At 43.8% G+C, this 16882-nt stretch overlaps 2 protein-coding genes across 3 annotated transcripts in view; one reads left to right on the top strand and one right to left on the bottom strand.

The window, feature by feature from the left end:
- Window positions 1-16882, top strand: part of LOC6589455 (MKRN2 opposite strand protein) — a 73331-nt gene that overhangs the window by 1583 nt on the left and 54866 nt on the right. The window lies entirely within an intron of this gene.
- Window positions 1-16882, bottom strand: part of LOC6589452 (protein eyes shut) — a 70092-nt gene that overhangs the window by 2508 nt on the left and 50702 nt on the right. The window contains exons 6-12 of the mRNA XM_026988374.1: window positions 11986-12338; window positions 5490-5762; window positions 3455-3747; window positions 2733-3393; window positions 2507-2670; window positions 1710-2441; window positions 1403-1645 (exon numbers count right to left, since the gene is read on the bottom strand). Coding sequence (XP_026844175.1) covers window positions 1403-1645; window positions 1710-2441; window positions 2507-2670; window positions 2733-3393; window positions 3455-3747; window positions 5490-5762; window positions 11986-12338 — 2719 coding nt within the window. The remainder of the gene's footprint in view (window positions 1-1402; window positions 1646-1709; window positions 2442-2506; window positions 2671-2732; window positions 3394-3454; window positions 3748-5489; window positions 5763-11985; window positions 12339-16882) is intronic.

Here is a 16882-nt window from a genome sequence, read left to right as displayed (position 1 = left end):
CGCTTTCCGCCGCAGCACTTCACCTGTCGCTGTCGCTGTCCCTGTCTCTGCCCCCCCACTCTCCTCTGTGCTTGTGCGTTTTGTATTATTTTCTTCAACTTCAATTTCAATTTCAACTTGTTTCTCTGTGGCATGTTAATTCACAATTTGCTAATAAGTGAAAGGCCGACAGCTGTGCGGAGTATCTCCACAGACTGGCAGATGCATGGGATTTCCCATCGTCAAAAAAGCTGGATTCGTAGATTGTTTGATTGATGTTTTGCTTGGGAATGATTATGATTTTCAGAGATCATCAAAAAGGTTGAATTATTGAGCCGTTATGGGGGGAGAGGGAACAGGTGGAGCTACTGATTGGAGCTGCTTGAGCTGTGACATGTACTTGATTGATATTGGAAAGTGTTTGGGAGAAATTCAATGCAAATTCTGATGAAGATTTATGTGGGGTTTTCAACGAGGAAAATTAGGGAAAATTCTTCTGAGTAGAGGTTTCTTGGCTGGAAAAGGTACATTTCCCTTAAATACTGGCATCAAACAAAATTCTTTAAGAATTCTTCAAATATCCGAAAATATCTGGACCAGATCGGATATGTCTGGATTTGGTATTCAATATCTTATCGAATTCAGACAATCTTTTTGAGACAAATACAAGATTTGAGAACCATAAAAAATGGTGACAATTCTGTAGTAAAAAATCATGAAAAATCATTAAAATCTTTTTAAAAACTTTTTGAAGAATAAAACCCCTGAATATTATGTACTGGAATATCTGCATACCTGCCGAGTATTATTACTCTTTTTACGCAATCAAGAGAATGTAGTTCTATAGATATCGCTCTACTCTCCTCTCCTCTCCCCTCCTATCGATATGCAAATCTGCCCAACGAATCCGCAGAGCATTCAACTTTGAGTCATGGCTGATTTTTAATTATTTTCCAACTCTATTATCATACGATATTTGAGTGTTCTCCTCGCTGTTGTTGTTGCGAAGCGGATTGCTAATTTCTGTGCCACTTCCTGACCCCGCTGTGCACTGAGCCATCCCGAGAGACATCAAACCAAACCAAATGCTGGGCTGCTGATGCTGCTGCTGTTAATGGTTATATATTCTGTTGTTGTAGATCTCTAATTATAATAATAATATTGTTCTGCTCTCGCTGGGTCTGACTCCGACAAAAAACTTGTTTCCCCTCGAAAAAAAAACCCAACAAAAAAAGAGATCAACAAATGAAATAAAATCATGTTTTGTTTTTCGGCTTCTGTACTTTTACTCGTGACACATTTGCGAGTGTTTCAAAGATTTATGAAACTTGTTTTATAAAGATTTACTGTTATTTATGTCACGGTTATTGAGCTGTAACTAAGCCTTCCCCTGTGTGCCCCTTTCAGAGGAAAAAGCACTTACCAATTTCACAGTAGAAACCGCCCCAGCCATTGGGACAGGAGCAGCGTCCGCTGCGCAGGCAACGGCCATTGTTTTTACAGGGTATCAGCTTGCAGGACTCGGAATATTCGCAGCGATCGCCCTTGGCATACTCCGGACAGATGCAGTGCGGCTGGAGCTTCTCGTCCAGCCAGCAGTGTCCGCCAGACTCACAGGAATCGCCGCCACAGGCAGTGCCATCGCAGTCCCGGATATTACGAGATTCTGTGGGGGCAAAGATTTATTAGCTATCGATCGAAAGGGAAGGGTGGTCTCTGCCAATACCCACCCAGAATATTGGTTTCGTTGAGAACAATTCTTGTGCCGCTGACAACCAAACCGCGAACACAGCCACGGAAGGGTATGGGGAAGCCCGAGATGGCATTATGCGGCAGCTTGGAGACATCTTTGAGTCCGCCTATGTACAGGAGCGAGTCCGGTTCGACTAGAACCTCTGCCGAGGGGGCCAGTGCCGAGGAGGCACTGCCCTCCACCCAGAGGGTTAGCCAGCGGCCCCTTTGGGCCATTTTGATCTTGTGCCATTCGCCGATGGCCAGCATCCGGACACTGCGCACCACTGTGACATGAGTGCTGGGTCCCGAGATGCGGAACTCCACGACGCCGCCCTGCAGCGAGAGCGAAACGAAGCCGATCTTCTTGTCCTGGTTGTTGTTCAGCGTCCCGAAGTACAGGAGCAGGCCCCGCTCCGACAGCGGACGCAGCTGGAACTCAATGAAGAAGAACTGCACGCGATGGTGCTCCTCGAAGGTCTTCGAGCCCATGAGGGGCACTGGCGAGAAGCTGCGCTGCTTCTCCACTTCATTGAGCAGCTTCATCACGAAGTGCGTGCTGGGCGTCGAGATGGGCTTCGGGGGCATCAGTTTCTTGGTGAAATTCCGATAGCTAACCATTTGGGAGCGCTTGGCGCCCAGCTTGTCGCCGGCGTCGTAGAGATAGGGCCATCGAACGGCCAAATAGGAGCGTCTGCCGGTGAGCGAGACATCGCTGAGGGAGCGGATCTCTGCGGGAAAGGGTAACCACAGGATTATGAGTGTGATAAACATTGAATGAGAGGACCTGGCTTACCCTCTTCACAATTCTTGCCGGTGCGTCCCACAGGACAATCGCATTCGTAGCCATTCACCAAAGGCACACAAGTGGCATCCTCGTAGCATTTATTGTTGAACGAGTCGCAGGGATTCGTGGGCTGAGCACACAACGGGCCATACCAGCCCTCCTGGCAGATGCAACTGCAATACAAAGAAATGCTTTTAAGGCTCCGTTGGGTACAATTCTGCGGCGTGCCACTCACGTAAAGGTAGCTCCATGCTGCAGACAGGCGCCGTCGTGCTGGCAGGCGTGTCGGTGGCACTCCCGGGTGCCACATTGACCCACTCCTCGACCGCGGACGCCTCGCGTCTCCTGCAGGGGCACTGTCACGGCGCCGGCCTTCAGCTGGACATCGTAGATGCAGCCCTGGAAGCCCGAGTGCAGCGGCAGGTCGTGTGGCAGGGTATTAAAGTTGGCTATTTCGTGGCCCCCCAGATAGAGGATGGGCAGGACATCCATCCGGCTGACGCTGCCTGGCGAACGGCCTGTGATGTTGAACTTTCCATCGACCGAGAGCCAGGCCTGCCGTCCAATGCGGCCCACTTTTATTTCGTAGGGCACTCGGGGCGCGTCCAGCCGGAAGTCGATGGGTTTCTGGGTGAAGATGCGACGCGGTCCGGCGCCCAGATTCCAGGTCAACATGATGTAGCCCTGTATGAAGCTCACGGCCAGATGATCGCTCTTCTCGTCGTGATAGCCCGATTGGCCCAGGAACGCCAGCAGGGAGATCTGCGACATCGTCTGGGGCAAGATCTTGAAGCTCAGCTCCACCGAGTACTCCAGGGGAATGGGCACCGTGTAGGCCACAAAAGAGGACAGACCGTTGACGCTGCCCGAGAAGGAGGGAAGAGCCACCTCGAGATCTGTAAGAGGGGGAGAGAGATGAGTGGGGTGTCTCCATTTTGGATAGCCAAAGGCACTCACTATGCTCGCAGTAATGTCCGTGCTTGCCCAAGGGACACAGACAGAGGTACCCGCTGCCCGGGAACTGCACACAGGTGCCGCCATATTGACAAGGATTGTCCTCGCACACGGATATCTCGCAGGTGGGTCCCATGTAGCCTGTGGGGCATTTGCACTTCCACTTCTCCGCCTTCTCCCCGTTCTCATCCAGATCGTTCGTTTCGATCTTGATGCAGGCGGCACCGTTGCGGCAGGGACTCGACAGGCAGGCCAAAGAGCCGCATTCCGTAATGCCGAAGCCGTCCAGGGCGTCGCTGCAAAGAAGGCAAGGTGTCATGCGCTAATTTCATGAAGTCTAATTCGATGTGTCAATATTATGGGACGATGTGTCGTCCCTTTTCGGTGGCAATCCTTTGGCGCCAATTGACAAACAGCCCCACAGCTGTCAGCACATTGACAAGGACACTGCGATGTGCCCCCCCCTCTACCATTTGGAGGGGGGGGGGGGGCCATCTGTTTGCATTCGCGCTTTTATGAACGTTGAATGCTGACGAATGGCTTCCGCATCCACTCCCCGCCCCCCCAACCTCTCTCTCTCGCTCTCTGAGAGCCTGTCCTTTTCATCAAGTTTGCTGCATTTTCATTTTCACTGACAGCACTGACTCTTTTCAGTGCAAAACTTGCTACGGAGTCCATAATATATAAGCTTTTAGTATGGCCATTTCGTTGGTAATTCAGGCATTTCTTTAGGAAAAAGATAGACCATGCGATACCTTGGACTTCTTGGAGAATAGCGCAGTTTTTCGCCTAATTTTACACTTTTTTATGCCATTTACATATATAGAAAATTGATTAATCCATCGAATAAAGTAATTTGTCCTTTCAAAATCACGAGGAAAAAGCTCTTAGAACCGCAGTCAACTGTGCCACAGACTCGATAGCGCACACGACATGTATTTTGTTTTGTGAATTCTCTTTTCTTTAGCACCTTTCGCTGACTGGCTTCGGTAGTCGAAGGATAAAGAGAGAGCATAAATTCTGCGCCACCCAACAATATTCTCTCTCCTCTCAAACATGGTCTAATAAATACATATAAGACCTTTGCCAAAGCTCCCTTTTCTCTGCCATATTACCTTGATTAATGCCTATCGCATGTATGACTCGGGCTAACATTATCAGTTTTATCGCTTCAGGCAAGTCGAGCTAATTTTTCCATGGATATAGTACCACAAAAAAGTTCTTTACGTTCAGTGGCCATATAATCTGGGTCTTTTACTGCAGCGCTGCCATGGAGGAAACGGCTTTCGCCACCTGGCAACTTTGTGTGTGTGTGTTTGAGCCATCAAATGGTTTCATTTTATTCCCGACAGTTCTGCTTTTTCATCGTGCCTTGAGGCACGGCCACGGGTACGGGTACTGTAAGCGGCATAAACATTTAAGAGATGCCGTATCGACCATCCGCCGCAGAAAAGTCGTAACTTTTTCAGGGAGAGATGTTCATTAGCCGTAGTCCAGCATTCAAAGTGCCCAAAGGGCAACACAAAACAAATATTGTGGTCGCTGTTTCGACTATGGGGATACCTGGTAGTGGCTCAATGAGTAGCAAAATGATTGAAATCATTGCAAAGCATCTAAGCCAAATGATGGGAAATAAGTCAGAGAAATTTCCATTTAGGTAATACAACATTCATTATATTTTGGGGGTTATAGTCAGGGGATTTTAATAAGATTTGGTGTATAGGTAGATAGGAGCTTTGTATATGGAACTCTATAGAGAAGAAACTCTGTAACTTTGAAATTGTGGACTATTTTTTTTCATTTTAAGCCTTTGCTTGTATCCAAACTTTGAAGATATGGGAGTGCCCGAAGACTAATCAACAAATATTGATTCTTTTAGCTATATTAGAACCTGAAATCCAACGCTCTAAATGAAATGACCAACAAACTTGTTTCAAACGATTCCAAATGACAAATATATCCTCTGTCACTCCTCTGCGTTACAGGGTATGCAAAAACAAGACAGAAAAACCGATTCGTATCGGTGGAGAGTACTTACCCGAATATTTCGCGCCCTTGTCCGTTAATGCGCAGCGTGTGGAGACACCCGGTGAAGCCGGTGCCGCTTTGTGCTGGCGGCAACTCGATAATCAGGCCAATCGGGGCTTGGGGGGCGCCGCCCAAGTGCAGCCATGTGTTCAGTATCGCCTCGGGGGTATGCAGTCGCTGGGGCAGTAGTTTCAGCCACGTCGGCTGATCCCCGGACATGGCCAATGTGTCGTTCACCAGCAGCGAGGCATTGCAGTGTGTGTAATTCCGGCTAAAGTCCAATCTGTAAAGAGGTATTTTCGGAAAGTTCTCTTTAGTTCTTTTAGTTCTCCCCTTTGGCAGCCCTTGGTGTTGCATCAAATATTTAATATGCCGCACGGTCCGCCCTCATTCTCTCTGTGTGGGGTGACTCTTCTCTGGATTCTGGGTCCACCCCCACTCTGGCTCTTCTCTGGATTCTGTTTGAGGCAGGCATCGGTACACTTTTAAAGCAAAATTCCCAACATGCCGATGCGTGCAAATATTTATGACACCACAATATCCCAGTACCCCCCCTCCTCCCACCCATGGCCTGGCAAAAAGGGTCCAGCCAGCAGGCTCTTGTTTGGTTACCTTTTGCCTGTTGACCTTTCGTCGCAGGTACGAGCAGTGGCACAGTGGTTATAGGTCTGACGGGAAGGTGTGCCCTCAGTCAGAGGGGAGGGGTGGAAGATGGTTCTCCTTTGTGGACGGTTTTTTAACTATTTCATTAATGTCGCATACTTTTTCAAGTTTTCGTCTGCTCTTTTGTGGGTTTTTATTTTAATTTTTAAATTATTTTTTTGTGTAGGTCGTAGACGGTCTTTTTTTTTTTACTTGTAGAATACTAATATAAAAAAATATAACATTTTGTTGACTTACTAAAAAAATTGTGCCTTTGTTAAACAAATTTTTCAACTAAAACAAAAATCATTAAAGAAACAAAATTCTTAAAAAAAAATGCCCAAAGTGGTTTTTGAATTTAAAAAAAGATTTTGTGTGTGTTTCCAAGTAACTTAATTTTTTCTATCGTGCAAAAGTTTTTGTCTCACTGTGTACTTTAATTACATTTTGTTGAGTTTTTTCTTTCTGGAAGGTCCTGCCATGTTTTTTCCTACCATTCCCCATAGACCCCAACGCACTGTGCCTTGGTCCATATCCCTGCAACAACAATTGCCTATAATGTCAATCGATTGTCAAATTTTTCCTGCGCCTTCATGTATTTTGTTTGGTATGGAATTCGTTACCCCAAACCTTTGATGTGACATCGAGGTGGAATACCAAATGGCAGGACACCCCGCTTCGCCCCTGGTTTTTATTGCACCTCATGGCCGAGTGTCACCTGCTTTTATTTGAATGTCCTTTATTGTGAGGACTCACACGGCTTGGCCGAAGTGTTTCTGATTTTATTTGTTGTCAGGCGGATTTTTTCACTCTTTTTTTGGGGGGGGGTGGAGGAAGTTTTGTTTGGGAGATGGACAAACTGGGATCCATATCTTGGCGTTTATTGCATTTGAATGTAGATATTTTAATACGGAAAAACGCCAGTCCAATAAATGCGTGGCAAAAGGGACACCGACCGATTTTATTGTTATTTTATAGCAGGCGGCCAAATGCTGTAAAAAAGTTACCCATACGGGTATGAAAAAGTTTTCCCTGATTGCATTTAGTTTTTACAACATATTGTATTGAATGGAGTGCTCTCGTACTCGCACTCGCACTCGCACTCGTGTGTTCTTCTGATTTCTTTTACCTTTTCAAACGAAATAATCTGATGATATTGTTTCTGGGATATTTGTTGAAATTTGTTTTGATAGACGGGTTTCGGATTGGGTTTGTTTAAAAGATTGGAAAAGTTTTTTTTGTTTTCGAATTAAGTTTTATACAGATTACAGTAACAGCTTATGTGGATTCTGGAACGTGGGATTTCTTCTACATAAAATTTGGAAAAATAAATCAACTTCATTCATGATTTTTACTCTATTAAATATCCAACTTAATTGGGAATATTAAATTTATAAAGTTATATTTCGATGTAACCCTTTAGATCGTTGCTTAAAAGCTTTTAACAATTAAATTTGCTGTAACAGGGCAATCGCGCTGTTAGCTTCCCAGGTTAACAACCTGTTATCGCTAACCGGTACCGCGCTTAGTTAACAGCGGTCTAACAGCTACAGCGCTCTGAGAGCGTGCTTGCTCTGTTAATACGATCCACTCGGCTCGCGGACGGCCTAAGCTTGTAAGCGAGATCTCACATAATGCGAGTTACGTTCCTACCCGAATGCCAGAGTGAAATAGACGACAGATATATTGTATATATACACCACCTATGTATCTTTTACTGCATTTTCGTACTCTTCGTAGGAAACAAACAGAATGAGTCGGAATATTATGGAAAATCTTGCAATCATTGGTGGCTACCATTCTTTATGATGTAATGAGACGAAATGTAATGCCTGATGGATACGAAAAATATTAAACCTTAACAAAATTAATACCAAATGAAAGCCCAGAACTAATCAAATTTATAGACATTTTTCCAAGGGATGGCCATAGGCGTAGTACTGACTATTCCATATAGAAAACCCTAAGCAAATGTGTACTAAAACCAATTAAATAATGCACTTCTATAACCCAGTTTAAAACCCATTAAATCATTGATTTATGCCAAGTAATTAGCATTTTCCTGCGTTCATTTAATAGTTTCGTTAGCGATCCGATAAGCCCAAAAACCCCAAAACCCAGAGCCCCCAAACTACAATGTTATTTAAAGTTCAATTAGCTGCATTTGACTGAGCAACAAATTAAATTACCATTGTTTACAATTTTCGGGGGTGGGGAGCACTCCTACTCCTCGCCGCCTTGTGGAGTCCTTGGACATAATTTATTGACACGCTCAATTGAATGCTGTGGAAAAAGTTTTTAGTTGTTGAACTTCAGCGGGGGAGAGGGAGCCGCCGAAAAGAAAACACAACTCATCTTAATTAATGAACTTAACTTTCGGGAAATGAATTAACCAAATACGTAATAATTAAAAGGAAATTCCTGTTCTGAAAAGCTCTGGGGGATCGGTACGGGGATGGGTGGGTTTATCCTGAGCCGCAATTAGGCTCGAAGAACGGTAATTGTTATTGCTTTCTAATTACACTAATTGTGCGCAACACCAGTTCGATGAAGGTCCTTAAGTAAAATGTCAATTGTATAGGGCATTAGCCTCATTAGAGGGCTGGAGTGCGGCTGGACCAGGCCTACCCCGAAGGATACATCCAGCGGGAGAGAGACTGAGCGAAACTACGGTTCATCGATGGCCGGACAAAGCCTCCATCACCGCCATCGCCTTCGCCATCGCCATCGCCATCATCATCATCGAGTGGCCCAGGGCGACTCAGGGAGTCCCTTGTGCTACCCAGTGCTCGGGCGATTAAGCACGCAAGGCAAATAAAAATAGGCAACGTACATAAATTTGTTGCTCGTAAATCCACTTGCCCCAGACCCAGAAAAACAACACCCGAAAACAGCCAAGAAAGTCGGTATTTAAGGGTCGAAGATGGGGATACTCTAGAGAATGTCTATAGATCTTAGAAGAGTTCTGCATGAATCCACATTAAATTTAATTTAATTCTGTGATTTATTGCAAGTCTTCTGAAGAATATTTCCATTTTAAATTTTGAATAAAGTCATCCAAGTCGAAATAGAGACCGAAAACGCATTCATCTAAAATAGGTGAATTTTTTAAAATTAAGTTTCCTTGGAAATAATGGTGTTCTTGATAGTTAAGCAGACATAATGGCTGGTTATACCATAAATACCTTGAAAGTGCATACTACTTCTATGTATTGTCTTCGAAATCTATAAATTCCTACAAAAACTCTCCTATACTCCTATATTCTATACCATCTAAGACTCAACTAACCATTCGCTGGGAAATGGTTATCCTTTCTTCGAAAACATTCAATTTTTTCACAGAAAATTGGACTATGAAATTAGTATCTTCTACTTTTGATTGACTTTGATCGATCTGCAAGAATCGATAAGGATTTAAGGCTACTCGTACTGATAAGTCGTTTTTCTTACGATCTAAGATATGGGTTTTCTGGTAGTTCTGAAACCACCCGCACTCCTACACCTACGATGTGTACTTTGTTTTTGCTTTCTCGGGCTCGAGTCTCGATCTTTTCTTGGCCGCATGCCCTTTGCCGAAGAACCGCTCTAGGAGCCATCAAGAGCAAGGATGTTCCTAGAGTCTGGCAGATATAGTTTACAGATACAACTAGTTGAAAAGCAGAAAGACATTTGCCATTGGCCATATCAAGTAGGCTCTCTGCCTATCGAATGCAATCTTCCATCTAAAGTTACAATACCCCTTTCCTAGGGTATCAAAAGTAAGCAAAGTAATATATATATACCTTCAACATGTACATATATATTACATGAATATATATGTATGTATATGGAATAGTCGCACCATTGGACATTGGATAGCCCCGGGCTGGGGACCAAGTGCTAAAAAGTAAATTTGTGGTCGATTCAATAGTCGTAAAAATGTGAACGGCAATGGAATGGCACTTGCTCTTTTCTCTTTTCTCTCTTTTCCTTTTTGCTAAATTATTTATATAGGTTTCTCTTTCACTCTCTCTCTCTCTCCCACGACTGTTTTGTAGTACTTTTTTGATATATTTGATGCCCTTAATGTCCTGTTTATGCCAATGTTTTGCGTCTATCCTTGATTCGTTGTGGGATTTCATTTCGGTTGCCCATTGGGTCTGTGTCCGGTCCTCTGTTCTGTTGTATTTGTCTAAAACGATTATTTGGTCATTTTCCATATGCGTTTGTCCATTTTTAAGTAATTGCTACACAGTTGAATTGTTAACAAGGACACTTATCGACCCCACAGCATTGAGTGTTTGATTAGCCGATAATTTGACGATTGAGTACTGTAAGTGCCAGGCATTTGAATATTTAAAGTGCATTGAAGGAACTATTAAACCAACAGGTTGCCGAGGCGGCACAGAGTCTGTAATTTATGAAAATTGGCTGTTGATGGGCTGAAAGAAGATTATTGGAGCACAAAAAGTGTGGCAGGAGAAAGTGAAGGCACTCTTTCTATCTATGCATTATTCACACACAAATTGGGTTTCAATTTATTTGTTTTTGACTTCTAGAAATATTTGTTGTTTGATTAAATAAAATACACCAAAATAATGCCATTAAAGGAGGTTTTATGCGCACAAAAATCGATGGAAAGGTGGACATTTTATTGGGGGTTCCCTTTAATGAGATGCCGGCAATTTCTCCTCCCAGCGTAGAAGGATTTAAACGGATTTTAGCGGCAAATTGTACAAACCGCAGAGATATGACCTCTTTCCTGGGGTGAAACTATTAGGGATAGTCACCTGTAGATTCTGTGAAATGTAGCAGAAAACATGGAAAGACAGCCCTGACCTCTATAGAAGGAGATCTCAACATTTGGACCCCTGATAGGCCCCCCCCCCCCCCCAATGTGGTTCATTAAAAGCCTTAAAATTCAGGGAAATTCCACATAAATCCTATTGGCCGGTACAAAATCAATAATAATAGTAGCTAATAAGTAAGCAATTTTTTTCTAAAACTGTCTGTCCAAAACACAATTCTATATTTATTTTTGAAGCTTAGATTTACTGGCACTCTTCTGGCGCCATAAATGGGGGACTTTATAATCCCATTTTCCTAATCCCATTTGAAAAAGTTTGCCAAAAACTTTATATTTCCATTCCCGAATGCCATGGGGGATAATTTTAGCCCCAAAATTAGCCAAAGTGTTTTGGCTTTGGTCGATGGAAATGTTAGTTAAACGATTAATTACGCACCAGTCCCGTTCTACATTTTTACGTATTCCCCCTCAGGGCGGGAATTTTCCTAGTGGGCAGAAAATTAAATTTTCAACCAACGCAAAATATATGTAGCACACAAAAAAAAAGGAAGGGAAGGGAAGGGGAAGGGCCAGCCAAGAGGATGGAAAATCTCCAAACTAATTACGCATGGATGGCAAGTGGAAGCCCCGCAGGATTTAATGTTCAAGGAAATGGGAGACCGGAAGAGAGAAAGAGAAGAAAACCTAAAAAAGGAACTGCAATTTATTCTACACTTGAAGCATTATAATTTGTGGCCTCGGCCAAATGGCAAATGGAATTCGACACGGGCCAAGTTTAATGGCCGACGGACAGTCCACTGACAGTGACCCATATGCTGACCTCCGGCCCGCTCCGGCCCTGGGCCCTGGGCTGTGGACTGTGGACTGTGGACTCGGGGGTCGCAGTTTAAAAAGTTAATTAACATGCCAACAGTTGTGTGTCCGTGTTGCCCCCTGTGCCCCCCTCCCACACCCGCACTGACCCTTTCAGCCATCCATCTATCCACCAATCACCCCGTCAAGTGGTGGGCGTGACCCCCGGGGAGGAGGGGCCACACATAATTGCATTCCGCGGTCCCCACGTCCATTTGGCACTTACTCAGCTCGAATGGTAATTTCGTGGCCCGTGTTCACCGGCGTTTCCAGCTCACTCAGCAGCATCGTCTGCAATCCGCACGAGAACTGGAACTGCATGAGTCCCTTCTGGAGGAACAGCGCCATGTAGTGACCGCCCTTCGTGCCCTGGGCGGCGGCCAGCATGATCAGACCATTAGTGGCCCTTGTTCGCACCTTCAGCTGGATGTGCATGGGCAGAACGGCGTCCAGGGCCTCGTGCTGTCCAATGTCCTTGTAGATGCGATGCGACACATACGAGTCCCCGGAAAAGGCTGCATTCCGTATGACGATAGGCAGCTCGCAGAGCGGTCCCTGGCGATCGAAGCGGCAAACGCACTGTAAATAGAGATTTTAACAAATTATTAGATAGGTTCGAGAAGGTATCTACGATGTACGAATGCCAGATAATTTTTCCTTTTTCTAAATAATTTAAGAACTTTTTTGGGTACTCAAAAGTTGAGATATATCTTAAAATTGTATACTAAATCGAAGGGAAAGCACTGTTCCATGAAGGATGATAAACAGTAGACAGATAGATCCCTTAGTTTTTTAAATATTGGACAAATATCTTTTAATATTCTTTTGATAAATATTTATATAGATAGATATAAGATTCTAAAACTTTTAAGAAGTTTTGAAAATATTTCAAGGATTTTTCAGATAAGAATATAAACGAATATATATTCTAAATTGTATTCTATTTAAACAGATATATCTATAATGATAGATTAAAGGCCTTTGTTGCTCTAGCCTTAAAAATAAAATACTGTGTATTAGAATTAAGTACTCTGTCTTTTCTTAGTATTAAAATAAACTATAATAATAATTGTGAAATAAATTGCATCTTTTAAAACTTATAAACTGTCTCTTTCGTTCCGAGTTTGTGTTAAAAACTCCGCTAATATATCATGCAGAAATTCCCATTTATTCCACCTCGAAAACTCCCCCAAAACATATATCCTCAAAATCCTTTACAAACTCCCACAAAATAACTTCGCTTCTGGCCAGCCAGCCAGTCAGCCAATAAATGAAACAAAACTTGAACAATTTTAATTTAATTTTGGCAACAACTCCTTCTGGTCGCCTTTCAATAAGAAGACCGACCCGACCCGTTCCGACCGTTCCGAAAAATGCCAATAAATTGAAAAGTAATATGAATTAACTTTCTGGCTCTCCGTCTTGCCGTCCCTTCCTTTTGTCCTGGTCTTAATAATTTATGCCGCCGCCAAGGGACACTTAAAGTGCAGCTAGCCAGGAGCTGGTCGGAAGGAAAACTGCAACAGCGGAAAGGCAGGCAGCCCGGCATCCAGACAGGCAGGACAATGGCAAGGAAAAGGAGCCACGCACTTGGCTGGGACGCGGCTGCCCCGAAAAACTTTTGTTGTAATTTTCTTTAGCGAATGTCCTTTTCCTCGTGCCGCGTAGCTCCTTGGGGGGTGCCGGTACTTCCCATTAAATTGAGCAAATGAAGTGCAAGGCGAGTGGGAATCTCTGGCGCAGTGAAGGTAGCGGCGGCCCAGTCACGCAGGACATGCCCGGGAGTCTCCTTCCACTTGTGGGTCCCCTTAATGGGAAGTTGGCCATATGTTAAGGGTAGCTCAAGGGGTCTCTGTGTTGTGTGGAGGAGCTTCTTGAACAGGTGAAGAAAATGTTGCAAAGTTTTCGCCGGTCTTTGTCTTCGCGGAAAGTTCCCGGCTTTCCTTGAGAGGGTATCAGTTTCAGGATGTTTTTTCCCTGGTTATTTGTGTTGTCTGATTTAATCGAGTAATTGGTAATGGAAAGACAATGTTTGCCAACGATTACCGATTATATTTGTCTTATTAGATCCAATTATGAATATATAAGAACTGTTTATCAAACATCCATCAATAGACGATACAAAATACGTTTCATATATATATAAAAAAGGCAAATTTACACTCTCATTCCTCCCAGATTTAAAGCCCACAAGACAGCGATTATTTTCCCCCTAAAATATATATGCATGTAATTATTAAAACAATCTCTTAACCTGCTGTGAAAACATTATTCATGTTTTTTGCTTGTTTTATATTTACAACCCGACACGCATTACAAATGACCTTCCCCCCCAAGCCCAAAGGAGTTCCCCCAAACACAGCGGAAATGCCCAACCAGCGTTAAAGGATTCATCGCATAATATTACTTAACTGCTTAGACATCGCATCATGCCCCACCCCCGCCCTTAACCCCATCCTGGCAACAAATTTCCGCTGCTCAGAAGGCTTTTGTTTTGCTTTGTGTTGCTGTGTTTTTTTAAACATTAAAACCAGCGCCCGCTGAGACGCAGAGGATGTTGTACATCAGCATCATCATCATCAGCAAGCAGGTCATGATTTGAACTACATCGTAGGATGGAAAACAATCAGGGTACTCTGGAAGAGGGTACTACAATTTGGTAGGGAGTCTTGCAATGGAACACAGAGCGAGAAAGAGATGAATGTATATATTTTGGAGCAGCATCAAATGTGGAAGAGACCTACATATACCCAAGGCAGACTTTTCCTATAGTCTGATTACTAGGGTATCCTATCCTTCGGCTTCAAAGGTTATCCTTTCTTTCTTGTATTTTCATAGCATACTTTTGGGAGTGCCTTATTTTTAGCCCCATTCCCCCCTCCGACTACCATGCCTATTTCTTCATAATATTTTTGTCCTTGAAAATATTTTTATAGAAAAAGGTTTTTGTTGTTTTTTAGCGCTCCTTCATAACAATTATTTGAAGTGTTTGCTGGAAGTTTGCTCCCATTTTTTTGGGTTGAGCATTTTCTACGCGAATTCCCGCTCTTGTTAGCCAAATGAAGCTGTGTTCGTGCGGGCGTGTGGCAAGGAGGCTTGGAAGGCTGCGGCAGGCTGTGGCAGGCTGCGGCAGAAGTGCGTATCGAGGGCACCCGCCGGGGCTGCATTTAGTTTGCGCACAAAATTTTGTTGTCGGCACTTTTCGGTGTGCTGTTTTTGTTGCTGATGTAGGGGGGGAAGGGGGGGGGGGGGGAGCATGTTCCCAGCTAACAGGAAACATTTTAATTAAAGCTTTTGACCTTGCGGCATTCGGTTGGCGCATAATGAATGTGGGCCCCAGCAAAAGCACCAAAGCCGAAATTGAACCAAAAAATCGTCTAAAAAGAACAGAAATGAAAATGAAAACGAGTCAGGGGCAAACATGTGGCAGATTTTAGATTTAAATGCTGATGAGGAGGCTGAGAGTCTGAGGCAACGGAAATGATGTGCCGGGGCTTTGTTTTTTTGGAGCTTAAACACATGGAAATTTCTGGGAAATTTATATAAAATGTAATCAGTGGAAAGTGAAAGAAACGAGGGAAATATATGAAGGGTAAAATTATACAAAATATGGAAACTGTTGTACTAATCACATCTCAGATTTGAATAATCTTTTGGGATTAATTTATTCTTAAAAATATTTTTGAAGTCGCTTAAATTGATATGCAAGTTTTCGTGTACAGTAAAATCCTTCATTGGCCCACAAACCCCCTTCAACGCTATCAATTTCATGGCATAATCCTATTCAAATATTCCCAGAAGGATCCGTGAGGGACCCTCTGTGCTTCCTGTTGATTCGGTCTCATTGCGTTTCGGTCAGATGGAAATTAATTGTAACACGCTTTTCGAAATGTCAACAAGCAGATGCCTGGCATGGTCTCTGAATGTGAGTGAAGTGCACTCTTCATACAGGCCAACGCAGGGGGCGAGAGGGGAGATTGTGGGGGCCAGATCCTGCCAAGCTCAGGACGCATTAAGCCCGGCGAGATATGTGGCAGTGGCAGTGGCAGTGGGAGCGGCACCGTCGGCGGTGGAGGCGCCTAAAAGGGCTCAACAAAGTTTTCATTAGTGGCATTGGCGGTGTGCGGCAAAGGCAACGCAATGCAGACAGTAGACCCAGAGCAGATGGGGAGGATGGGTAGGATGGGGGTTGGGTTGGAAAAGCCAGGAAAAACATTTCCGAAAACCAAAAACTCGGCGGGGTAGCACTTGAAATGTGCTTAATGCCACTTTACGAGTGACTTTCGCCCGAGTGCGAGTGCCACTTTGCCTGCACTTCACCGTGGAACCCCCCCACACCCTACTCCACCCTGTGTGTGCCCCTCTTCTTGGCTTATTTCCGCTCTCTCTCTCTCTCTGCCTCTTGCGGAGTATGCCCCGCACTCATAACGCACACTTGCTTAACCAATATGACAGCTGACATATGTAAGTGTCTGTCTTTTGCTCTCTGTCTGCCTTTCTTTCTCTCTTTTTTTGTCTCTTTATACAAATGAATAGAGTGGGAGTAATGGGTGGCCGGAATCTCTGAAAATTAACAAAAGCTTTGTCTGCGTGTATCTATGTGTGTGTGTGCTGTTGTGCCTTTGTGTGTGTGTTTGAGCAGTTAGTTAAATTACTTGGCAACAATAAAGTGGCATTTTCTCTATGAAATAATTTTCACCCACTTGCCGGCAGCCTCTTATGTCCCACCCCCCCCCACACACACACAGGCGCTCTCTCGTTCTTTGTTTTACCCTGGGAGAGGGTACTACGATTTTAATGGGATATTTGCAACGCAAAGAAGGAAGTATTTTGTTCAATAATCAGCACTCCTTAGACGAGATCTATCTGAAACTTGGCAAACACCCATATTTGGGCTCAATCCAGGATATGGGTAAGATTTGACAGGATCACTCCTTGCATAGCCACTTGAAAGATGCAGCTCTTCCATAACAACGTCCAGAAATATATTTATAGTATTCTATATATTGCATAAGAGTGAGAGTTGGAAATGCCAGTCCAATGCCTAAGATTTCTCGAGATAAAAACCTTATGATTTATTTTTTAATATATTTTCACATCTATTTATAATTTTTGATCATTAT

This window comes from Drosophila persimilis, unplaced genomic scaffold (assembly GCF_003286085.1).
Source record: "Drosophila persimilis strain 14011-0111.01,24,50 unplaced genomic scaffold, DperRS2 tig00000191-arrow-pilon, whole genome shotgun sequence".
Lineage (NCBI taxonomy): Eukaryota > Metazoa > Arthropoda > Insecta > Diptera > Drosophilidae > Drosophila > Drosophila persimilis.
The sequence above is the reverse complement of the archived record's forward strand: the minus strand, read 5'-3'. Positions and strand labels throughout refer to the sequence as shown.